Raw genomic sequence first — 19,068 nt, forward strand, 5'->3', positions numbered from 1 at the left:
CTTGTCCATCATCCTTGTCTTCATCCTTGTCTTCATCCTTGTCCATCATCCCTGTTCAATAATCCTGGTCAGCCTGTCTCTGATTGAATAGGGCCTTATGCATTTCATCCCGCGTCTTAGTCTCGGCGGAGTTTCAATTAGGAAGGACTGGTGACGTCTGTGACTCGGATATTTTTGATCTCGGGGAGTACATTAACACACACCAGGATCCTTTGAAATCTTGTCTCTAATGTTTTCAGGTCTCTCTGTGTTGGTATGAGACATTCCCCGCATACAGAACCCATCTAGGAAACTGAGTGGTTGAGGTCCAACCTCATCTCAAGTCTCCGCTCCGACCCTCTCAAGGCTCTCAACAGTCTACAACATAGACATGACAACACATACCCATAATCAATGAGGCTGACAACTTCTTCAGACTTCCAATCCCTGAAGGTGCTTGGACAATTGCCTTTCGTACAGCAAACTCTCTCCTCTTCTGGTCCGAGCGCCAGCGCCAAATTCTGATCAGTCATTGGCCACAGCCAGTAGGGCAGCACATCACAGTGCAACTTGCATCGAACCAACCAACGTCGTCAATTACCCGCTCACCTCTATGGATTCTGCACTGCTGAGCGACCTGCTTAAAAGAATGCCATAGCCACCTCAAGGCGGATTTCCTCTCTCTTTTTTTTTTGTTCAGCGAGCGTTTGTTGTGTTTATCTGCCCTATTCGAGTGATCCTGAGCACTGGTTGCCTGGACCCTTTTTTTTCCTTTCTTTATCTTCTATACTATTCTAATTTTTTTACTCTTTTTACCCTCAAACGAGCTGTGCTCTTTGAGTTTGTGCCTTGCTACGGATTTTCCTCGAATTTTACAACTATTAACAGTTCTACTTGTCGCCGGTCGACTTGATTTCGCTGTTCAACAGATATCTACAACAAACTCAATTTTAATATAATCTCGCTCGATTATTCTTCTTTTCTTTGTCGGACCGGTTCCCCAAAGATCAACAAAGAGTCCAATATTTCCAATCAACTTTGACAACCCAAACTCTGGTAGTTTTTAGGGTTGTTCTAACTATATACGATTCTCTTGATCTTTCGCCCCTACGACAACTTTTTTTTTAAATTCCAATTTTTTGTGTCTACATTTGATTCATCATGGCCGCCGTTCAACTCAAGTTCTCCCTCCGGACCTCGTCCAACGTCAAGACCGTCCACCTCGTCGGTTCATGGGACAACTACCAACGCCAGATCCCGCTCTCCAGCGAAGAAAAGCCCGGCGCCTGGGTTGGCAAGTTCCGCTTCCAGACCTCAATGCTCCAACTCGGAGGCCGCTACTGGTACTACTACATGATGGACGGGTACCACGTGTCCCACGACCCAGCCGTCGAATACACCGTCGAGCCCACCACCGGCCGCAAGCTCAACATCCTCGATGTTCCCGGCGGCAAGCCCACCAGCCGATCTTCCGCCCCAAAGACCAGCCGCGGCAACATCGCCACCGGCCGCGCCCTGTCCCCCTCGCGCATCCAGCACCCAAAGCCAACAAAGCACTACGCTTCCCGCCAACTCCGCGAAGCAGACTTCGCTCCAACCGTCGACGACCTCACCCGTCGCTTCGCGGGCTCCCGTCTGTCAGATGAGTACTCGTACTCGAACAGCCCGCCCAGCTCTGCGGGGTCATCTCTTTCGTCGCGGTCGTCATCGGGCTCGACTTCGCCTTCCTCGCTCTCGTCTATGAGTGAGCCCCCCGTCCACTGCCGCTGCGAGCGATACGGTATCACCCGCAAGGGTGACCGTGTCAAGCTTGACTGTGGTGGTTCGCGCTGTGGATACGTTGAGTCTTCGGATGATAGCTGCTCTGAGTCGGAGTATGAGAGTGATGAGGAGTACACTCGTGCTCGCAATGCTGTTCGTCGTCAGGGTATTGTTGTTCGTCGGTAGATGGGTTATTATTTGGCGGGTTCCTGGGACCTTGCTAGGTTATTCTGCTCTATTTGTTCCTTCGCTTGACTTGTTCTGGTCTGGTGAGACTTGGTCATTGCGTTTGTTTTGATTTCTGAAAATGATAAAAAAATACCAAAAACAGCCCGGGCCGCGTGGACTGGTTTTGCGCTGCGGTTGGGCGGGGATGAAGACTGTGTGGTGAGAGGGTAAGAGGAATAAGGGGAGTGGGGGAAGAAGAGTGCTGCTGAAGAAGAAGAAGAAGAAGAGGAGGAGGAGGAGGAGGAAGAGGAGGAAGAAGAAGCCATCGATTATAATACCCAGGTATTTCGATGTGGACAACATCTACCCTGGATCATCGAATCCAGCCTCGTGGACTCCGACAAGCTTATCTTGAACCGGTCAAGATTCCGATCTGACCAGCACAAGCCATAAGATGACAAGATCTGTCCTGAGCCTCCTAGATCCAAAGGAGGTCCGACCAAGATGGAAAACGGCATCTCGTCAACCAAAGAACATCCCTCCGATGTCATGGACTTGTTCATGCTTTGGTTTAGGTCTTACTCTGAGATACCAATGAATAATGAGATACGACCTGCGTCCATGTTTATTGTAGATTGAGGATTCAGGTAATTGTAGCTACGATTCCTGACGAGATATCCTTGAGTCGGGGATCGGAATATCCGAGTAGATTCGAATATGTGTGCCGACAAGAGATAAGATAGGGGAAGGTTAGGCATGTTACAAAAGGGGGGGTATAGCTGTGCTTAAATGTGTTGGAGGATCAACTCTATTTACAGATCTAGGTAGGAGCAGTGGAAAAAACCACACAAAAAGTGTTTCAATTCAAGTATGTAGGGCCGGTTATTGTAATGCGATGGCCAACGATTCTCCGAGACGCCGCGAAATAGGCCAAGCAGATGCGCATTTTTCCAGCAAGATCATTAAAGTACAAATGTGAAGAGAGCAACCGTAAATCAACGCACCGAAACCCCAGAGCGATCGGTGAACATCCGAGCGGCAATGTTCATGGAGGCCAGCTCTTGGAACAACAGCTTGGCGGCGTAGGGGATGTGGACTTGCGAGATACGGTGCTTGTTGTTGCAAAGACGACACTCGAAAAGGCCCTTCTTCAGTTTCCTATAAAGACGGTTAGTTTTGTGTGTGGTGAAAAGCCAACAAGGTAGGGATTAAACTTACGCAACTGGTGTCATCAGGCCGCAATCGTCGCAAATATGAACACGGAACGGATCAGAAACGTCAAAGAGACGCTCCTTCAGGAAGGCACTGGCACCGTGGGCGATCATACAATCACGTTCCATCTCTCCGAAACGAAGACCACCGTCACGGGCACGACCCTCCACAGGCTGGCGAGTCAGAATCTGAGTAGGACCACGAGCACGAGCGTGGATCTTATCGTCCACCATGTGGCGCAGGCGCTGGTAGTAGGTGGGACCCAGGAACACTTGCGCCACCATCTTGCGACCAGTGTGGCCGTTGAACATGACCTCGAAACCACGGGACTGGTAGCCGTGCTCCCGCAGCAGACGGGAGACGGAGTCGACAGTGACATCGGTGAAAGGAGTAGCATCACCCTCGAATCCACGGAGAGCGGAAACCTTGCTGAGCTGACATTCGATCAAATGGGCAATGGTCATACGGGACGGAATGGCGTGGGGGTTAATAATCAGATCGGGAACAACACCTTCCCGAGTAAAAGGCATGTCCTCCTGTCGGTAGGTGATACCAATGGTACCCTTCTGACCGTGACGAGAGGCGAACTTATCACCAATCTGGGGGATCTTGGTGGTACGCATGCGAACCTTGACGAACTTCAGGTCATCGTTACCAGTGGAGATCAACACCTGATCAACGATACCGTTTTCGGTACTACGCAGAGGCGTCGACACATCGATCTTGGTGTGTGCCTTGGTGCGCTGACCGAGCTCCTCCGCATCAGCAGCCAAGGGAGCTGTCTTTCCAATAATAATGTCTTCTCCAGAAACACGCACACCGGGAGCAACGATACCGTCCTCGTCCAGCTTGTCATAAGTACCCTTGCGCATGCCCAGGGTGTCAATGCGCATTGGTTTCTCGAATCTCTCAACAACTTGCAGTCCCACCATCTTCTCGGTATCCGCGTAGGTACGGTAGAAGAGACTGCGGAACAGACCACGATCGATACTGCTCTGGTTCATGATAACGGAATCTTCCTGGTTGTAACCAGAGTAAGTTGCAATAGCAACAATAGCATTCTGACCGGCGGGCAACTCTCGGAAACGCAGGAACTCCATGGACCGAGTAGTGGCCAAGGGCTTTTGTGGGTAGTAGAGAATATTGGCCATAGTCTCCATGCGCTGGGAAAAGTTCGTCAAGAAAACACCCATGGCTTGTTTACCCATGGCAGACTGATAGGTGTTACGTGGTGACTGGTTGTGATCCGGGAAAGGAATAATACTGGCGCAAATACCCAGGATCATACTAGGGTGAATTTCGCAGTGCGTCCAGGTGTGGGCACGCTGGCTGAGAATCGACCGAACACGCTTGTTGGGGTCGCTGGTTTCGTCTTCTGGCAGAGCGTAACCGGCCTGAAGCTGGCGAGAGATCTCGAGATCCTCGGGGGTCATGACAATCATGATGGTTTCCTCTTCTTCGGCGTCGACATACTCAACTGCTCCAGAACGCACCAGACCATCCCATCCGAAGTATTGTTCACGGCGTTCTTCTGGGCCTAGGTCTGTTGGCAAATCTTTGTCGGATTCGAGCTTCCGAATGTGGTCCTTATTAAGGACCAATCCACCCGAGTTCTCACTCTTGGGGTCGTTATCGATAACGAACAATGGCCGGCAGACACGTCCAGTATCGGTGAAGATTTTGAACTCTCGTTCACGAATGTCACGAATCAAACTGACTTCGTGGGAGATCATGTTTCGTCGACGCAGATTCTGCATCGTAGTAACAAGGTGCGAAGGGTCCCGGTGGATACCCACCCAGACACCATTGACAAACACCTTTGTCGCGTTGGGCGTCACTTGCGGTTCAAACTCCTCGAGGACTTCCATGTTGCGTTGAATCATGAAGTCCACGATGGGCTCGGCAGGTGTACCAACTGTGATGTAACACATCAGTGCCAGGTTCTTGACCAATCCACAAGCTTGACCTTCGGGTGTCTCGGCCGGGCAGACCAGACCCCAATGAGTATTATGGAGTTGGCGGGGTTTGGCAATCTTTCCATCTCTGCCAATGGGTGTGTTGGTTCGGCGCAAGTGAGACAAGGAGGAAGAGAATGTGTAACGACTCAGCACCTGGGACACACCAGCCTTGGCAGAAGCCGCCTTCTTCTGCTCGCCCCAGTTACCAGTAGCAAGAGCATACTTCAATCCACCGGTCAATGTGCTAGCCTTAATACCAATGTTGAGATAAATTTCGCGATTGGTCTCAACGCATCGCTGCACATAACGCTGAAGATCCTTTGTGACTCGGGTGAAAAGAGTCCGGAAAAGACTTGCCAAAAGCGGACCAGCCAAATCGAGTCGCTTCTTTCCGAAGTGGTCACGGTCATCAACATCACGGCGACCCAATGCACACTGAAGAAGTCGGTGCACCATATATCCAAGGAAGAAAGCTTTGCGAGTTTCGCTACCCTCGCTCTGCGAAATGTGAGGCAGCAATTCCTTCTGCATAATATCCCGGGCGTAGCGCACACGACGATCGTGGTTCAGGTTCGACTGTGACGATCCACGCTTGGCAATGAAATCCAGGGCAACTTCACGGTCCTGGATGACAAAGCCCTCCTCAATACAGGGCTTCAGCATCTCCAGCATGGGGGTATCGTTGCGGTCATAGCAAATGTGGTTGAGGATATCTTCGTCGGAAACGACGCCCAGCGCACGGAAAACGACGACGATTGGAATATCGGCCTTAACGTATGGAAGCGTCGAGCGAATAGTCGGGCCAAATCCTCCTTTGGCGCTGTCACCCTTGGCGAAAAGCTTCAAAGTAAGCGACGAAAGCATGCGCGAGCCTTTCTCGACTGCACTTCGAATTTCGGCAATATATGGTGTCGGGCTGGGGGGTGCCTTCTTGAAGACTTGGACGATGTTGCCCGCACTGCGCTCCTGTGCGATCAAAACCTTCTCACTACCGTTAATGACGAAGTAACCACCAGAGTCGTAAGGACACTCGTTCCAAGCATAAAGTGACGCTTCGTTCAGATCCTTGAGGATACAGTATTTAGATTTCAGCATAATGGGCATCTTTCCAATGAAGACTGTCTCTTCCTTCATCTGCTCCTGGGGCAGCTGCTTCGTTTTCCACTCGAGGTATGTGCCTTGAGTCTTTGCATCGGTTTCGCCATCATTATCATCATCGTCGTTGTTGGGCTTGCCGATCCTCTCACGACCTTCCATAATCTTCTTTGTGACACCAAGGTAAAGTGGGGAAGCGTAAGTGAGGTTTCGTAGACGAGCTTCCTGAGGCAACATGATCGTGGTCGCGCCATCGCCTTCTGTAACGGATGGGCGCGAAAGCATGACAGTGCCAAATTTCAGCTCGTAACGGCGCACAACGATCGGCTCGATTTCGTCTTCGGAGGGGGGGAGAGTCTGGTCGAGAACCACCTGGCCTTGCTCCTCCACAAGCTCCTGCATCGTCGAGGAGATGAATTCATCGAATGAGTCTAGCTGCTGAGAGACGAGACCCTTCGAGTCGAAAAAGGACGAAATCACCGTCCAGCAATCCTCGGAGGTGATGCCCTCATCCGCCTCATCGTAAAAGTCCTCCTCGTATGTCTCGTCGTAGTCCGCCATGATTGCAGCGAACTGGGGTTAGATATTGATTAAAATAATGAAGAGAGGAGGAACAGGAAACAAAAAAAAGCGCAAGGCGCGTCGGAGTGGGAACAGCTCCGCGAGAATCGCCCAACGCGCTGCAACGCCCGCCTGTCAGTTTCCGAAAGTGGGGGTTGCAAAGAAGTCAAGAAGTCAGAGACAGATGCAAAAGGCAAGGCTGACAAACTGGGGGGATGAATGAGAGGCTCCCCGACAATATTCCGATGAAGGGACTGATCTCCAGACGTTTGGATGCTTCTCAGCCAGGCGCTAGTCTCGATGGGGTTGGCTTCACGTGACTTGGTCTCACCGCCCTTGCAATATTGTGGTCGAGGCTGCACGTGATTCCTTCTGACCGCCAAGCCAACATGGCGGAACAAATCTAACTTTGGAGATCATGATGGAGAGATCATAAAACATGGCTTTAGAACTATGTAAGTCGACAAATTGTATGAATTGTATTGCGCCGTGATGGTCGTAGACGCGTCGCAAGAATTAAGGTTAATGTACATACCCATACAAAAATTTATATAGCGACAAACGCATTTTACGCGAAACCTTCCTCTATAAAACCTCTAGGTGTGGACCCTGTGGATGTGATTTGTTGATAACAATGATATTATGATACATTACAATTCCGTCGTCGTTCAAACAAACTGCAAAAGAGTGCTCAGCATGTCCTTCAAGTCCTTATGGCCCGGTTCATCCTCTCCGAGACCTTCGATTTGTTCTGCTCGAGTTAGCGCCGACTATTTATAGCGATGTAGGGTACTCACCTTGCAAAGTCCCGCGGATCAGGGATAAATCTTCGTCACGGCCCGCAAGAAGTGAGACGATTTTCCTTTTCGCTCCATCATCTTCGGCAATGAGCCATGCCAAAATAACATCAATTGTCTGGAACAGTTAGCAAAGAGCCTTGCCAGCGCAGAAGAAGAATCATACCTCTAATGAGAATAGACCCGCGTCCAACCGCCTCGACAACCATTCGCCAGCCATAAGTTCTTGCTCTTCCTTATCAAACGTTCTGCGCTCTTTCTCGATGGCTTGTTCGACAGGTGACACGCGCGCGGCATACTCGCGCCGGAGACTGACGAGCTTTTCGATTCGCGCATAGTCCTTCTCCATAAACTTGGCCAACGTCCGGATGCGGGTAGCAGAACCACCAGGCAAAAGACGGAGAAGGGAGGCAAAGATCCCTAAGAAATGTTCAATGGTTTGACCCTCTTGCTGGATGAATATTAGCACAACGCAATTTGACTATGAAAGACCGAGCTTACCTTCTTCAAGAACATTCCGAAAACTGTCTTCAGGCCAGCTGCCTCGACCAACCTCTCGCAGGCCGGTGCACCTCCCACTCCGCCCAAGGCGTGGTCAAGAACCCTCAAAGCACGTGGCTTACTGAATTTGCCTTCCTTGAGCATGATCAGCGCAAGCTCAACTCCTTCGGCCTCCACGAATTTGTCTTTCCCTGCGTCTTCCTCGACAAGACAGATCAAAGCGTCAAAGAGATTCTCCACGTATTCTTCCTCGTCGGAGTCCTTAGCTGGGTCCCGTTTACGGTACGCACTGAGCAGCTGGAGGAGGATATCGATGCCGTCGAGCTCAATAAACTTCGTGCGGTTCTTTGGAGTAGACTGTAAAAGGATTGCCAGTATTTCTGCGGCATATTGTTTGTTTTGGCTAACCGCTGCTTCTTTTCGCTGAATGCGGGACAAGATCCAGGGCAAAATTGCAGCGTCCTGTCCAATTTTCTCCGCATGTGATGTCTGGGAGGCCAGGTTTTCCATTACACCTGTATTTAATTAGTAAATCCTCCCATTATTAATTATAATGGATACCCACCTAGCACATAGTATACTCCAGCTCGGTCTGTCTCAGACCCTTCATCGAGTCGGGAGAGATTTTGAGCGAGCAATTCGATGAGATCGGCCTCCATCTAGTCATAATTAGCGTAGTTACTGATAGTACCATACCACAGCATACCATTGCGTTAACAAGAGCATCCCATTGTTCTTGCTCTGCCTCCACATCCTCGTCTGTCAATTCATTAATAATCTGGACGACATCAATTGCAATGTCGGCATTTTCATGTGACAATAGAGAGGTCAATGATGCGACGCATCCCATCTTGGCAAATTCCTCGTATAGATCAGAATGCTCAGACAGGATGGACAAGCCTTTGATTTCAGTATCCAGGTCGGCCTCCGAAATCATGAACCTGCAGCATAATTAGCACCTAGTACATATAGCTGTTCCGGCATCCACTTACTTTTGCGGATCACTCTCAAACTTTGCTCGTAGTTCGGCATTCTTGGAGATCTTCTTCTCAAAATTCAATGCGAAGCGGCGCACCCATACAGAGTCGAACTTCTCGGCCTAGATGAGCACTGTCAGCACCAGGACAAATATATTGTGCACCACAAGTTCCGTACCGGAGCTTCGTCTTCCTCTTGCTGGTCAATGTATTCCATTGCTTGAGCTGTCTTCTGCTCCATTCCACCGCCGAAGAAGCGGCCCTCCTCGTCGTCTGGGACGTCCTCCTCGAAGTCTGGAGGGAGCTCGGGTCCAGCTTCACCGTCGTCAATCTCGTCCTCCACCATGGGGGATTTTCCCTTTGATCTCACATCCCCACTTGCATCTAATTTTGCTGATTTGTAGAGCTCATCTGTTGGGTATCGTCAGGATTTGCGACCAGCGCGTTTGCGGGGAAAGTGCGTACTTGGATCTTGGACGGGCTCGAACTTGCGCTTAGCGCTCCCTGTCGCAGATGGTTTCTTTGCGCGTCAGATATGCCTTCGTTAAGTAAACGGAGTTGGAACTCACTTTAAAGAGCTCATCAACGTTCGTCATGGTTGTTGCGGCTAAAACACCTGTTAAGTGGACAATGTGAAGGCAACCAATTACTGACGCACTGGTATATCAGATGAGATTGATTGTGTAAGAGAGACGTTCAAAGCAGCAGTGAGGAAAATATAAATATAAAGGAAAGGCCCGTCGACGCTGTCGCATCGTCCTTCACTGCGTGGGCAAAAGTAATACGGTGGCCAATAAGAGCTAAAGACGCAGTGACGCCAAGCGTTCCGAGGCCGCAGATTTCTCGACGTCCGATCATCACTGCAACATCAACATCAACACAAGTCCTCTACCTTCGTCTCTCACATCACATACAAAATGGCCCCCAACCAGCGCATCGTTCCTTCCGGCTCTCGCCCTCAGAAGGGCTTCGCCAGCACCCTCTACGACGAGGCCACAAACCCCGAAAACAAGACCATTGTCCGCAGCATCGTCATCTTCGGTGTACGTCTTGGCTACTCAACAATTTCAACGTCCCGTTGTAATCCATGAAACTAACGGTATCTGTTTTAGGCCGGCATCGCGTTCCTCCACTCCAGCTTCGGAGAGTTCCTCCTTCCTCCGTAAGTCTAGCCAACCCGACACGTTCGCATCGAGATTCGAGATCAGCCGAATGGACATCATCTAACTTCGCGCAGTATGTAAAATCATCACGCCTTTTATACCTCCGGTGACACGACTCGGACTCCCTCTTTTGAAACTGTGGAAGCATATCGGCGTCGGTCAAAGGAAAACATATGATGCGTGGGCATCTTTCGCTCGGTAGTTTTTCGATTGGATAATGTGTACAATATTTTATTGGCAGGGCATGTACTATCCGACATGCTGTGTCTTGTTTTGAGATTCATGAATATCAGGAATTTTGCCATTTGCTGGATGTCCGGCTGTGGTACAATCCAATCCTTGGTCTATGATAATTACGATCTAGTCCCTACAGATTTGGAAGGGGCGGAAATAGGTACCTAGGCTACCGCGCTTGGTTACAATAGGGTCCACTTCTTCTACATTCCTCGATAGTATCAATATCGATCATCAGAGGGCAACACTAAATGGATGGCCGTTAGTGGCTGCAACAAGTAGAGATAAATGTATACATTTCTTGTCTAAAATATTGAATCTATGTGAGGCGCCTTTTAATACGTAAGGTAAAACAAGAGAGTTACAGCAATCTTAAATTAATGCTTGAAATAGAGAGCGATATAACTTGACAAGGTTATCTTGGCAACGCACTATAGTGACCTTTATATTCAATCAGGGTACCACAGGTCTAGCAGGACCCTCTTCTTCCTCCTCATCCATTCTCCAATTCAAGATGGCCCTGAAGAGATACGCACTCGCATGAGGTACGTAGAGCTACTACCCAATAAAAATGCATGACATTCATCTATTCCCTCTTGTCACTCTTAACACCGATGCAAATCATACGAACACTCGCCTAAAATATTCATGTACCTACCACCATTACAGCTTCGATAAGTACTTCAGGCATGACCATTTCCGCTACAGCTCTGACACACCCCATCTAGCGCATCGCCTTAGTCGACACAACAGGGCATGGAATGGTCGGGTGGACAAACATATCTTTGCATTCCATACTAAAAATGATTCCAATGCTAGAACAATTTGATTAAACAAGATGGGTATATCCTCTTAGTGTCAGCTATTTCCCGATCTTTCTCTTCGGTAGAATCCACATCTACTCGAGCGCCAAAACCACAGCTACTCTCTCCTAGTTCCTAGCGCTTCTCTTTAGCAATCTTCTTCCTTTCAGTAAAGAAGAGTTTACTACCCATGACGGAGCAAGTACTCGAAGAAGCGTAAAGATAGAGCGAGAAAGCTGAAGCAATGGATGAGGTAGTGAAGACTGTGTGAATGCTATAAATATATCCAATTTTAAATGGGTACTTATGCACGTGCCACTCTAAATAAGCAACTGAAAGGCCGTCTGTCCTGATATGCCTCCATTTCTGAAAGAGCTCCATCCTCCGATCGCCACACTCAAAATACACGTTAGAACGAGATGACGCAAGAAAAGAGCTCCCAGATTTTATGTCGAGCGGTTGCGCAGGGCCATCAGAAAATTGAGAGTGTTTCACCGATAAACGGTATTGTGGGTACCAACAGCTCCTTCGGAAGTTAGTGCTTAATAAATGTCTCCATCGCTTTCATTACGTTGGGTTTACTGGTATTTACTCGGTGAGCCTTATAAAAGCGGTGCCGAGATGGGAAATCCCAACCCGACAGAGGAAGTATGGTACTTTACGTACAGAGACAGGTATTTTATGACAGGAGATGTTCAAAATAACTATATAAATTATCATGCACCTCATTCATATTTAACCTTGGAAATTGTTATAGATCCAGCCAATTAGATTTTACCAATTTCTTCTCTAATGGAACAAGATGAAGGGTGACAAATCAAATTTGGAAAGGGCGGCGATCTCCCCAGGCGCCAAGACCCCGCAGAGCGCCCCCACATTTCCCCGGTTCCGAACACCGCCTTCTTGCAGAACGGCTTAGGTGTTGACGTCTCTGTGTAACGAAATCGCATACTTTTACTCCCAATCAGGGCCAAATGATACATGAGAGCTTATGTCTTCCACCCCCGGTCTTAAGCGCAAGTTGGCAGAATCTCGCCAGGAGCCGACAGCTAAGCTTCACCATCTTCATGGATACGATCCGCAAGCCCCATGGCTGCACGAGTCAGAACCTACCGGAATATGGCGGACACGTGGGAATCCTGATGTACAGTACGCGATGCCCCTATCAAATATGGTGTCTGCCGTCCAAGACCTGATAGACCCGGATTTTGACCCACTGACGGCGATGTTGGACGATGAGCCCCAGTTTTTAAAACCCCTACCAGCTCGCATCGCCCCGGAGGATTTAGAGTTCTTGCGATTTCGTGGTGCTCTCTCACTTCCAGAGAGTGGGTTGCGAGATGAACTTCTTCGCTGCTACATCCAATGGGTGCACAGCTTCATGCCAGTCTTGAATTTGCAAGAGTTCTTACGATGTGTGGCTGAAAATGACCCGGAGGGAAATGTTAGCATCTTACTCTTTCAGGCGGTCATGTTTGTTGGTACGGCTTTCATCGACCTCAAGCATCTGCAAGATGCCGGGTATTCAACCCGGAAAAGTGCGCGTGATGCGTTCTTTACTCGATTAAGGGTTTGTTTTTCTTCAAGCGGCTACGAGATAATTCAACTCACTCATAATCGATAGTTACTCTATTCTCTCGACTGCGAAGAGGATCGCATCGAGATTCTCCAAGCACTGCTATTGATGACCTACTGGTCTGATTCGGAGAATAGTCCACAGCGAGATATTTGGGATTGGATTGGAGTCTGTAACACACAAGCACAGTCGATCGGTTTAAACAAAGACCCTGCATCTGGTAAAATTGATATAAGGGCTCGAAGGCTCCGTTCCCGGCTCTGGTGGTGTCTGTACTCTCGAGATCGACTGATCGCCATGGGTATGCGGCGCCCGCTTCAGGTTAATGATGGAACGAGCAGTGTCCCTATGCTCAAACTGGACGATTTTGATTTTGAACCTTTCTCTCCACATGTGGTTGCCAAGTTCTATTGCCGCCAACTCCAAGATGTGTCACATCAAAAACGACTCGCCACCATGTTCATCGAGAAAGTGAAGCTCTGTCAATGCATTGGCAGGGTATTGTTTGCGCAATATACACCATCTCAACGCCAGTTTGGAGCTACAGACCGAACTACGGTCACACTTATCCCTCGACAGGCTTCCGAGTCTGAGTTTGCGCGATGCGGCCAGAAACTCGACTCATGGCTTAGTGCGCTCCCTAAAGATGCCCAATTCATTCCGAAGTCAGGGAAGAATTTCCATGATGGCGAGGATGTGCTGCTACTTCATGGTGCGATGCTACGCATGCTCTACCATGCCACTAGCAGCGCACTTCACCGGCCTTGGACGAGTGCTTCAAAAGATCAATCCAAATCGCGGACGGACTGGCGCAATGCTGCCCGTGCAAAAATGAACGACGCTGCTGCGGGGATCACACATATCATTCAAGGCTTAAATCATCTTAACCTGACAAGGTTCCTACCTCAGTCTGGAGTGACCGTGATTCTACCTGCCGCTGTGGCGCATTTAACCAACACTATGTCCGATGACCCCGCTGTCCGCGAAAGCAGTGTAGACAATTTCCATCGTTGTATCCAAGTTCTTCATTGTCTTAAGGATATTTATCCAGCCGCCGGTCAAGAGTTTGCCAACATCGAGGCGGCCATCAAGATGCAGGCCGGTGCCTCCAGTACATTCTTCGAAGTCATGGAATACAACCTGGACTCTCCTGCCACATCTTTGGCAACCAGGAAACCCAGCAATGCCAATTCCATCTCCCAACCCCAACCACATCTACCTGCTAGTGTAACTCAGACTCCCAAGCCACAAGCACGAACCTCATCTACGCAAGAGAACATGCATCAAAGAAATCCTAGTGTGGCAAGCACACATGAACCTGCGCCACCTTTATTCCCCAATGATTTCGACCAATATTCCGACCTCAGTATCATAGACAACAATCCTTTCAACTTTCTCTCCATCGACATCGATTCCTTCCCCGATATTCAAACCCCTCCCCATCCAACGAAACCCAACCAAGATAAACCCTATATATCACCACCACCCCAAGACCAAGACACCATCGATTGGGCACAAGAGCTGTTCCAAGACACCGACTTGAATCAGTACAGTAACACAGAAGCTTTCCCCAAGCCCGAAAAGACAACACCTCCACTAGATCATGATCAAACCTACCACGATCCGTTCTCTTTTACTTTGGAGGATACAGATGACATTCGCTCAGTTCATTCTCGTCATCAATCAATGAATGATGCAAGGCCCGAAATTACCGGCGATCTGGATCGGGATTTGGGGTTCCAGTCTGAGGATGACATGTTCTAGTGTATATAACGAATTGACATTTGGTTGTCGTCGTGTCTCAATTCATGATTTTTGGTCTGAGATATTTGATGCAAGGGCTGGTTCTTTATGGAAGAAGATGGGAGTAGATAACGATGGGTCTACCTTCGTATATATGCACTAGACCAAAGAAAATGACCTGCAAGGCATAAATTCAAGCAAAACAAACATACATTGCATAATTGTATAATTGCATAATTGCACCGTATTCTTTGTGAATCACATGCCTGGGCCTGAGTGACTATGTTTGTCCACCTGGGCATATATTGTTTTCATGAGCCATCCTTCTCTCTCTCTGAACCACCTCCTAGAGTTATCCTTCAAGTCGGTCATTTTCCATTTATTATGGTATCTCAGTTTCTGATACCCATCATCCATGGATATTACCCCTCACAGAAGTCATACTGGTTCTTTCCAACTTCGGAAATCTTCTGGGACACATGAAATCTTGGGCGCCCCTCAGATTCCCCTTGACATCAACCTCATACCTTCCATCATAGAGAATCAAGAGCCAAGTAAGTAACATAGCGCTGGGCATCAAAGTCTCTTGGAGCACTCTTTTACAGATCTAACAAAATCTAGTCACACCTCAAACACCTGAGCGTCTCTCACACGTTGTGCTTTAAGAGATACCTAGCGCATCCCCTAAAATGTCTTTTTGGCACCATAACCCGGATGGCTGTGGTTGGCCTTTTCAAGTCGATATAATTCAAGCATGATGATCCTGAAGAGTGTGTTAGATGCTGGACCCCAGGCATACAGCTACTTTGGGCCGCTCAAGCATCGCGAACACTGTGCAGAAGGTGCGCGTGGTGTGGTAAGAGTGGAAGGAGATGCTTATCTGAACCCAACATGACTTTGCTGTGCATGATATACGTATTGCACAACCAATGCTGGCTCTCTTCCTGGATATTTCCTCCGCATATATATAAGCCGAACAATGCTGTCAAATCCAACCACCTTTCTGTTTGGGTTGATTTACTATGGTTCTTTTTGTATGTCTTGATCTCACTCAGAAAGGTCGAGATCCCCTTGAGCACCGAGTGGGTTCCAGTCAGGTAAGCTTCTTGTTTTTGCTTTCCCTTTGTCTCCCATTTCCCAATCACAATTTATTTTCGAAGTATTGACAAACCTAGTTAATATCCTCGCTTCGAAACCAGAATCATATCGTAGAGCATCTATGATCCGTATAAAAAAGTCATTCTGGATTCGACATGTTGTGGACCTTGGAGAAAGTGATTCGCAGTATGAGTTTGCTGCGTAAAATTCCGATCAGTCCTGCTCAAAAGTATGTCTCGATAACATCATGTCTCTACCCAAGTCGTTCGATGAACGTGACACTGTCGACGGCTAGGTGGAGCTGTGTCTATCCATGGTATGGGATCGACACGTCCTGGCACCCTGCGAGCGCGGTGCCACCCCAAAATAGCTCGGGGATCTGAGAGAAATCAAACCTTACTTCGTCAATGGTCACGGTCATCCAGCTTCGAGAAAAGGCTGGAACCAAAATTTATAGGTTGGCCAAATCTGGAAAATTGTCTGAGCACTAACATCCCGTTATTTCTGGCCACCTCAAACCAAAGACAAATAGCCTACAACGCCTGATCATGATCAGAAAGACATAAAAAGGTGGAAGCAGCCAAGTGCAATGGATGCACAATGGAAGCAGATAAAAAGACCGCTCAAGTTGATGTCTGTGTCGCCCTCCCTCATGTTACCGACATCATTATCTTTACAGTAGTCCTACTAGCTTCTCCAACAGGTTATGAGCACCTTACCGTTGAAGCCACTACATCACTGTATGCTTCACGCCTCATCTTTCCTCCAATCCTCGATGCCTTGCGTCGCACCAGCCCCACTATGGAACCTCGATCAGAGTTCTCACTGGTCGAGAGACCTCCACTCTGTAGTATATCTACTTCGGTAATACACTACGCGCTGTATCTACTCCGGTAGTATATGTATTTCTATTGACCGTTGTCTCAACTAGGCCGTTCGACCCTATCGACCGCCGTCCTATCGACAACCGTTTAATACCCCTCTACCCCTCTGCTATTAACGAGTACCCTGGTACGGAAGAAGACGTTATAGCATCATTCATACCTTTTAATATCGATAACTTCGATATTAATCGGTTAGAGATAGACTTTACAGACTTAGTCCCGAAACTAAAGGGATAGTTTCTCCAATGCCGGAAGGGACACTTCTCATCTCTTGTTAATGAGAAGGAACCCCACACACTGTGGATATAGACTGGTATGTATATGCAAGTGAAAGAGGTCTAATGTAGCGACTTCATACTTGGTCCGCTTACCCAAACCCATGGTTCTTCCAAATGCTAGACTAAAAGAATTTCTACAGTTTCAGGCCCCTTTCCATATATACATCGATTTGTTTAGGCAGTGGCCGCAATTGTATACAGCCAAGTGGTTATACCCATCTGAATGCTCTATTTGTGCCAGCCTTTCCTGATGTGTGCTAGCATTCTCTGACTGGCATGCAAATACATCACCGAGCGATTTGCCGGAGGGGCTTGACGAGAACTGCCAGAGAACTGCCGATCATGTTAATTTACGAAGATATCCGCTACTTTAATCATTGATCTAAATCAGTTACCAGCCGGTCTGCCTGCCACCACAGACTGTGCTATGTCCAGTGTGACGAGTCCGTCCTTTCTAAGGCCCTCGCTAGAAACCTAGGCTATCCGATTCCCGAAATCAAATGCAATTTCTTGTGCTTGTGGTAATAAAGCTTCTCTATGCGCAGGCATTGGAATTGTTTTCGCTCCATTGATAAGTTGATGAAAATGGTTGATCTCGAGACCTTGCCAGAGCTAGTGGCAGGATGGCGCCTATGAGGCCTAGAATGGATTGGATTGGCAAGATAAAAGTGGAAGGGCGGTGTCTAGCTCCCTGCATGCATTTCTACAATCAGAATTTTGAAAAGTTGATTTCTTTTATACAACTATAGTTGCCATGAAATATGTTTATTGAAGCCGAAGCTTTTCAGGAAGATGTCTCTTCGGAGTTTACTATGACCTGTTGGCCACTGGACACAAAACTGGAAAACATCAGGAGCTATCAAAAGCATTGCACAAAATGAAGACTGTTTAGCTATTCCAATTTGGAAGATTAACTTTATAGTAAAGGTTCCCAGTCCCTGGTATAAGCGCTTAGTCGTTGTATGTGTCGTGTGCTCTCTCCAGCTCAGCATCAAGATCGTTTGTTACTCTTTTCACGCGCGTATAGTATATCCCCTGCCTCTCCTCTCTATTTCTCATCATGCTCTTCCTCTTCATCCAGTCAGTCCTTACATTGACCCATCATCATCGTTTACTGTGATACGCAAATCCATGCACGATGAATATCCCTAACCAAAACGTGAGTGCCAACATACACGTACTCTAACCACAAGCAAAACTAATATACTTCCCAGCAGGACACTTTGACAGGCCATGTACTCCGCCAAGTCCGCAGAAGCAGCTACGAAGATCCAATGGAACGCATCCCTCCGGGCGTGGAAGAAGTGATCTCACGTGGCTCCTGCCATGTCGGCCGACTAAACGACAAATCGGTCCTGAAATACGCCTCCGACTTCAACGATCCAAACTATCTGATGAGTATCAAAATTGAGTACCGCATTTTGCAAATCCTCGGTCCTCACCCCCGCATTATCGAGCCCAAGGGTCTCGCCGAAGACGGTCTCATCCTGAAATACTACCCCAACGGCACGCTCCGTAACCATATCAAGAACCATCCGTACGAGACACTCGACCGCCGCCTCGAATGGTGCAAGCAGATCGTCGATACTCTGTTGTTCGTGCACTCCAGGCGCGTCATCCACTGCGATATCTGTCTGCACAACATCCTCCTCGACGACAACTTCGATATCATCCTCGCGGACTTCCAGGGTCTAGTCATCTCGCGCGAGACCGGATTGACCATGCTTGATGGATTGACGCGCGAGTGCGCCAAGTCGTATATGCCGAGGGAGAATCTCTGGGCTGCGAGTTATCGGACTGATCTCTTCGCTCTCGGATCGACCATCTATCATCTTATTAATGGCCATGAGGTCTTCCCTGAGTTGGATAGCATTGATGATGAGAATACCATCAATGCTCGCTTTATCAATGGGGAGTATCCAAATAATGATTATGTCGCTGGTCATATTGTGGAGAGGTGCTGGAGAGGGGAGTATGCATCTGCTGCTGAGATTTCATGTGAAATTTCTGAGATTCAGTCTGCTATGAGGGTTGTTGGTGAGGCGTTGAAGCAGATGGGTGTGGAGGTGCCGATCGAAAAGGAGGAGGGCGAAGAGTACGAAGGGGAGATCGAAGAAAAGGGCAGTGAAAAGGGCGGGAAATACGGGGATGACGAGGATGGAGAATACAAGGATGACGAGGACGGAGAATACGAGGACGATGAGGATGGAGAATATGAGGACGATGAGGACGGAGAATATGAGGACGATGAGGACGCGGAGGTGTTGTAAGCCTTGAGTG

At 48.4% G+C, this 19,068-nt stretch overlaps 6 protein-coding genes across 6 annotated transcripts; 4 read left to right on the plus strand and 2 right to left on the minus strand.

Annotated features, from left to right (window-relative positions):
- Positions 1-1,140: 1,140 nt before the first annotated feature.
- On the plus strand, positions 1,141-1,926 carry esdC (GTP-binding protein EsdC; the record flags this gene model as incomplete). The annotated part of the gene is made up of 1 exon (XM_056894523.1): positions 1,141-1,926. The coding sequence occupies one exon, from the start codon at positions 1,141-1,143 to the stop codon at positions 1,924-1,926; it is 786 nt and encodes a 261-aa protein (XP_056754271.1).
- Positions 1,927-2,764: 838 nt separating this feature from the next.
- Positions 2,765-6,870, minus strand: N7537_003466 (DNA-directed RNA polymerase II subunit RPB2). The gene is made up of 2 exons (XM_056894524.1): positions 3,127-6,870; positions 2,765-3,066 (listed from the first exon to the last, which is right to left on the minus strand). The coding sequence occupies exons 1-2, from the start codon at positions 6,732-6,734 to the stop codon at positions 2,904-2,906; spliced, it is 3,771 nt and encodes a 1,256-aa protein (XP_056754272.1). The 5' UTR covers positions 6,735-6,870; the 3' UTR covers positions 2,765-2,903.
- A 532-nt stretch (positions 6,871-7,402) lies between these two features.
- On the minus strand, positions 7,403-9,605 carry N7537_003467 (beta-catenin-like protein 1; the record flags this gene model as incomplete). Its single annotated transcript, XM_056894525.1, has 10 exons — positions 7,403-7,485; positions 7,532-7,649; positions 7,698-7,982; positions 8,033-8,547; positions 8,598-8,691; positions 8,739-8,973; positions 9,025-9,131; positions 9,188-9,420; positions 9,475-9,529; positions 9,579-9,605. The coding sequence occupies 10 exons, from the start codon at positions 9,603-9,605 to the stop codon at positions 7,403-7,405; spliced, it is 1,752 nt and encodes a 583-aa protein (XP_056754273.1).
- Positions 9,606-9,895: 290 nt separating this feature from the next.
- On the plus strand, positions 9,896-10,413 carry N7537_003468 (uncharacterized protein). The gene is made up of 3 exons (XM_056894526.1): positions 9,896-10,052; positions 10,122-10,171; positions 10,247-10,413. Exons 1-3 carry the CDS (start codon positions 9,927-9,929, stop codon positions 10,251-10,253), a joined length of 183 nt encoding a protein of 60 aa, XP_056754274.1. The 5' UTR covers positions 9,896-9,926; the 3' UTR covers positions 10,254-10,413.
- A 1,787-nt stretch (positions 10,414-12,200) lies between these two features.
- On the plus strand, positions 12,201-14,549 carry N7537_003469 (transcription factor domain-containing protein; the record flags this gene model as incomplete). The annotated part of the gene is made up of 2 exons (XM_056894527.1): positions 12,201-12,779; positions 12,834-14,549. The coding sequence occupies 2 exons, from the start codon at positions 12,201-12,203 to the stop codon at positions 14,547-14,549; spliced, it is 2,295 nt and encodes a 764-aa protein (XP_056754275.1).
- A 3,377-nt stretch (positions 14,550-17,926) lies between these two features.
- On the plus strand, positions 17,927-19,058 carry N7537_003470 (protein kinase family protein; the record flags this gene model as incomplete). Its single annotated transcript, XM_056894528.1, has 2 exons — positions 17,927-17,947; positions 18,003-19,058. 2 exons carry the CDS (start codon positions 17,927-17,929, stop codon positions 19,056-19,058), a joined length of 1,077 nt encoding a protein of 358 aa, XP_056754276.1.
- Between the last annotated feature and the right edge of the window lie 10 nt (positions 19,059-19,068).

Source organism: Penicillium hordei (genome assembly GCF_028827395.1).
Source record: "Penicillium hordei strain IBT 12815 chromosome Unknown utg000002l_segment0_segment0, whole genome shotgun sequence".
In the NCBI taxonomy this organism is placed as follows: domain Eukaryota; kingdom Fungi; phylum Ascomycota; class Eurotiomycetes; order Eurotiales; family Aspergillaceae; genus Penicillium; species Penicillium hordei.

Coding starts and splice junctions, on each gene's coding strand:
- N7537_003466 (XM_056894524.1), bottom strand. CDS start 6,734: ATGGCGGACTACGACGAGACATACGAGGAGGACTTTTACGATGAGGCG. Junction 3,067..3,126: donor GGCCTGATGACACCAGTTGC/GTAAGTTTAATC, acceptor CCGTCTTTATAG/GAAACTGAAGAAGGGCCTTT.
- N7537_003468 (XM_056894526.1), top strand. CDS start 9,927: ATGGCCCCCAACCAGCGCATCGTTCCTTCCGGCTCTCGCCCTCAGAAG. Junction 10,053..10,121: donor GCAGCATCGTCATCTTCGGT/GTACGTCTTGGC, acceptor TATCTGTTTTAG/GCCGGCATCGCGTTCCTCCA.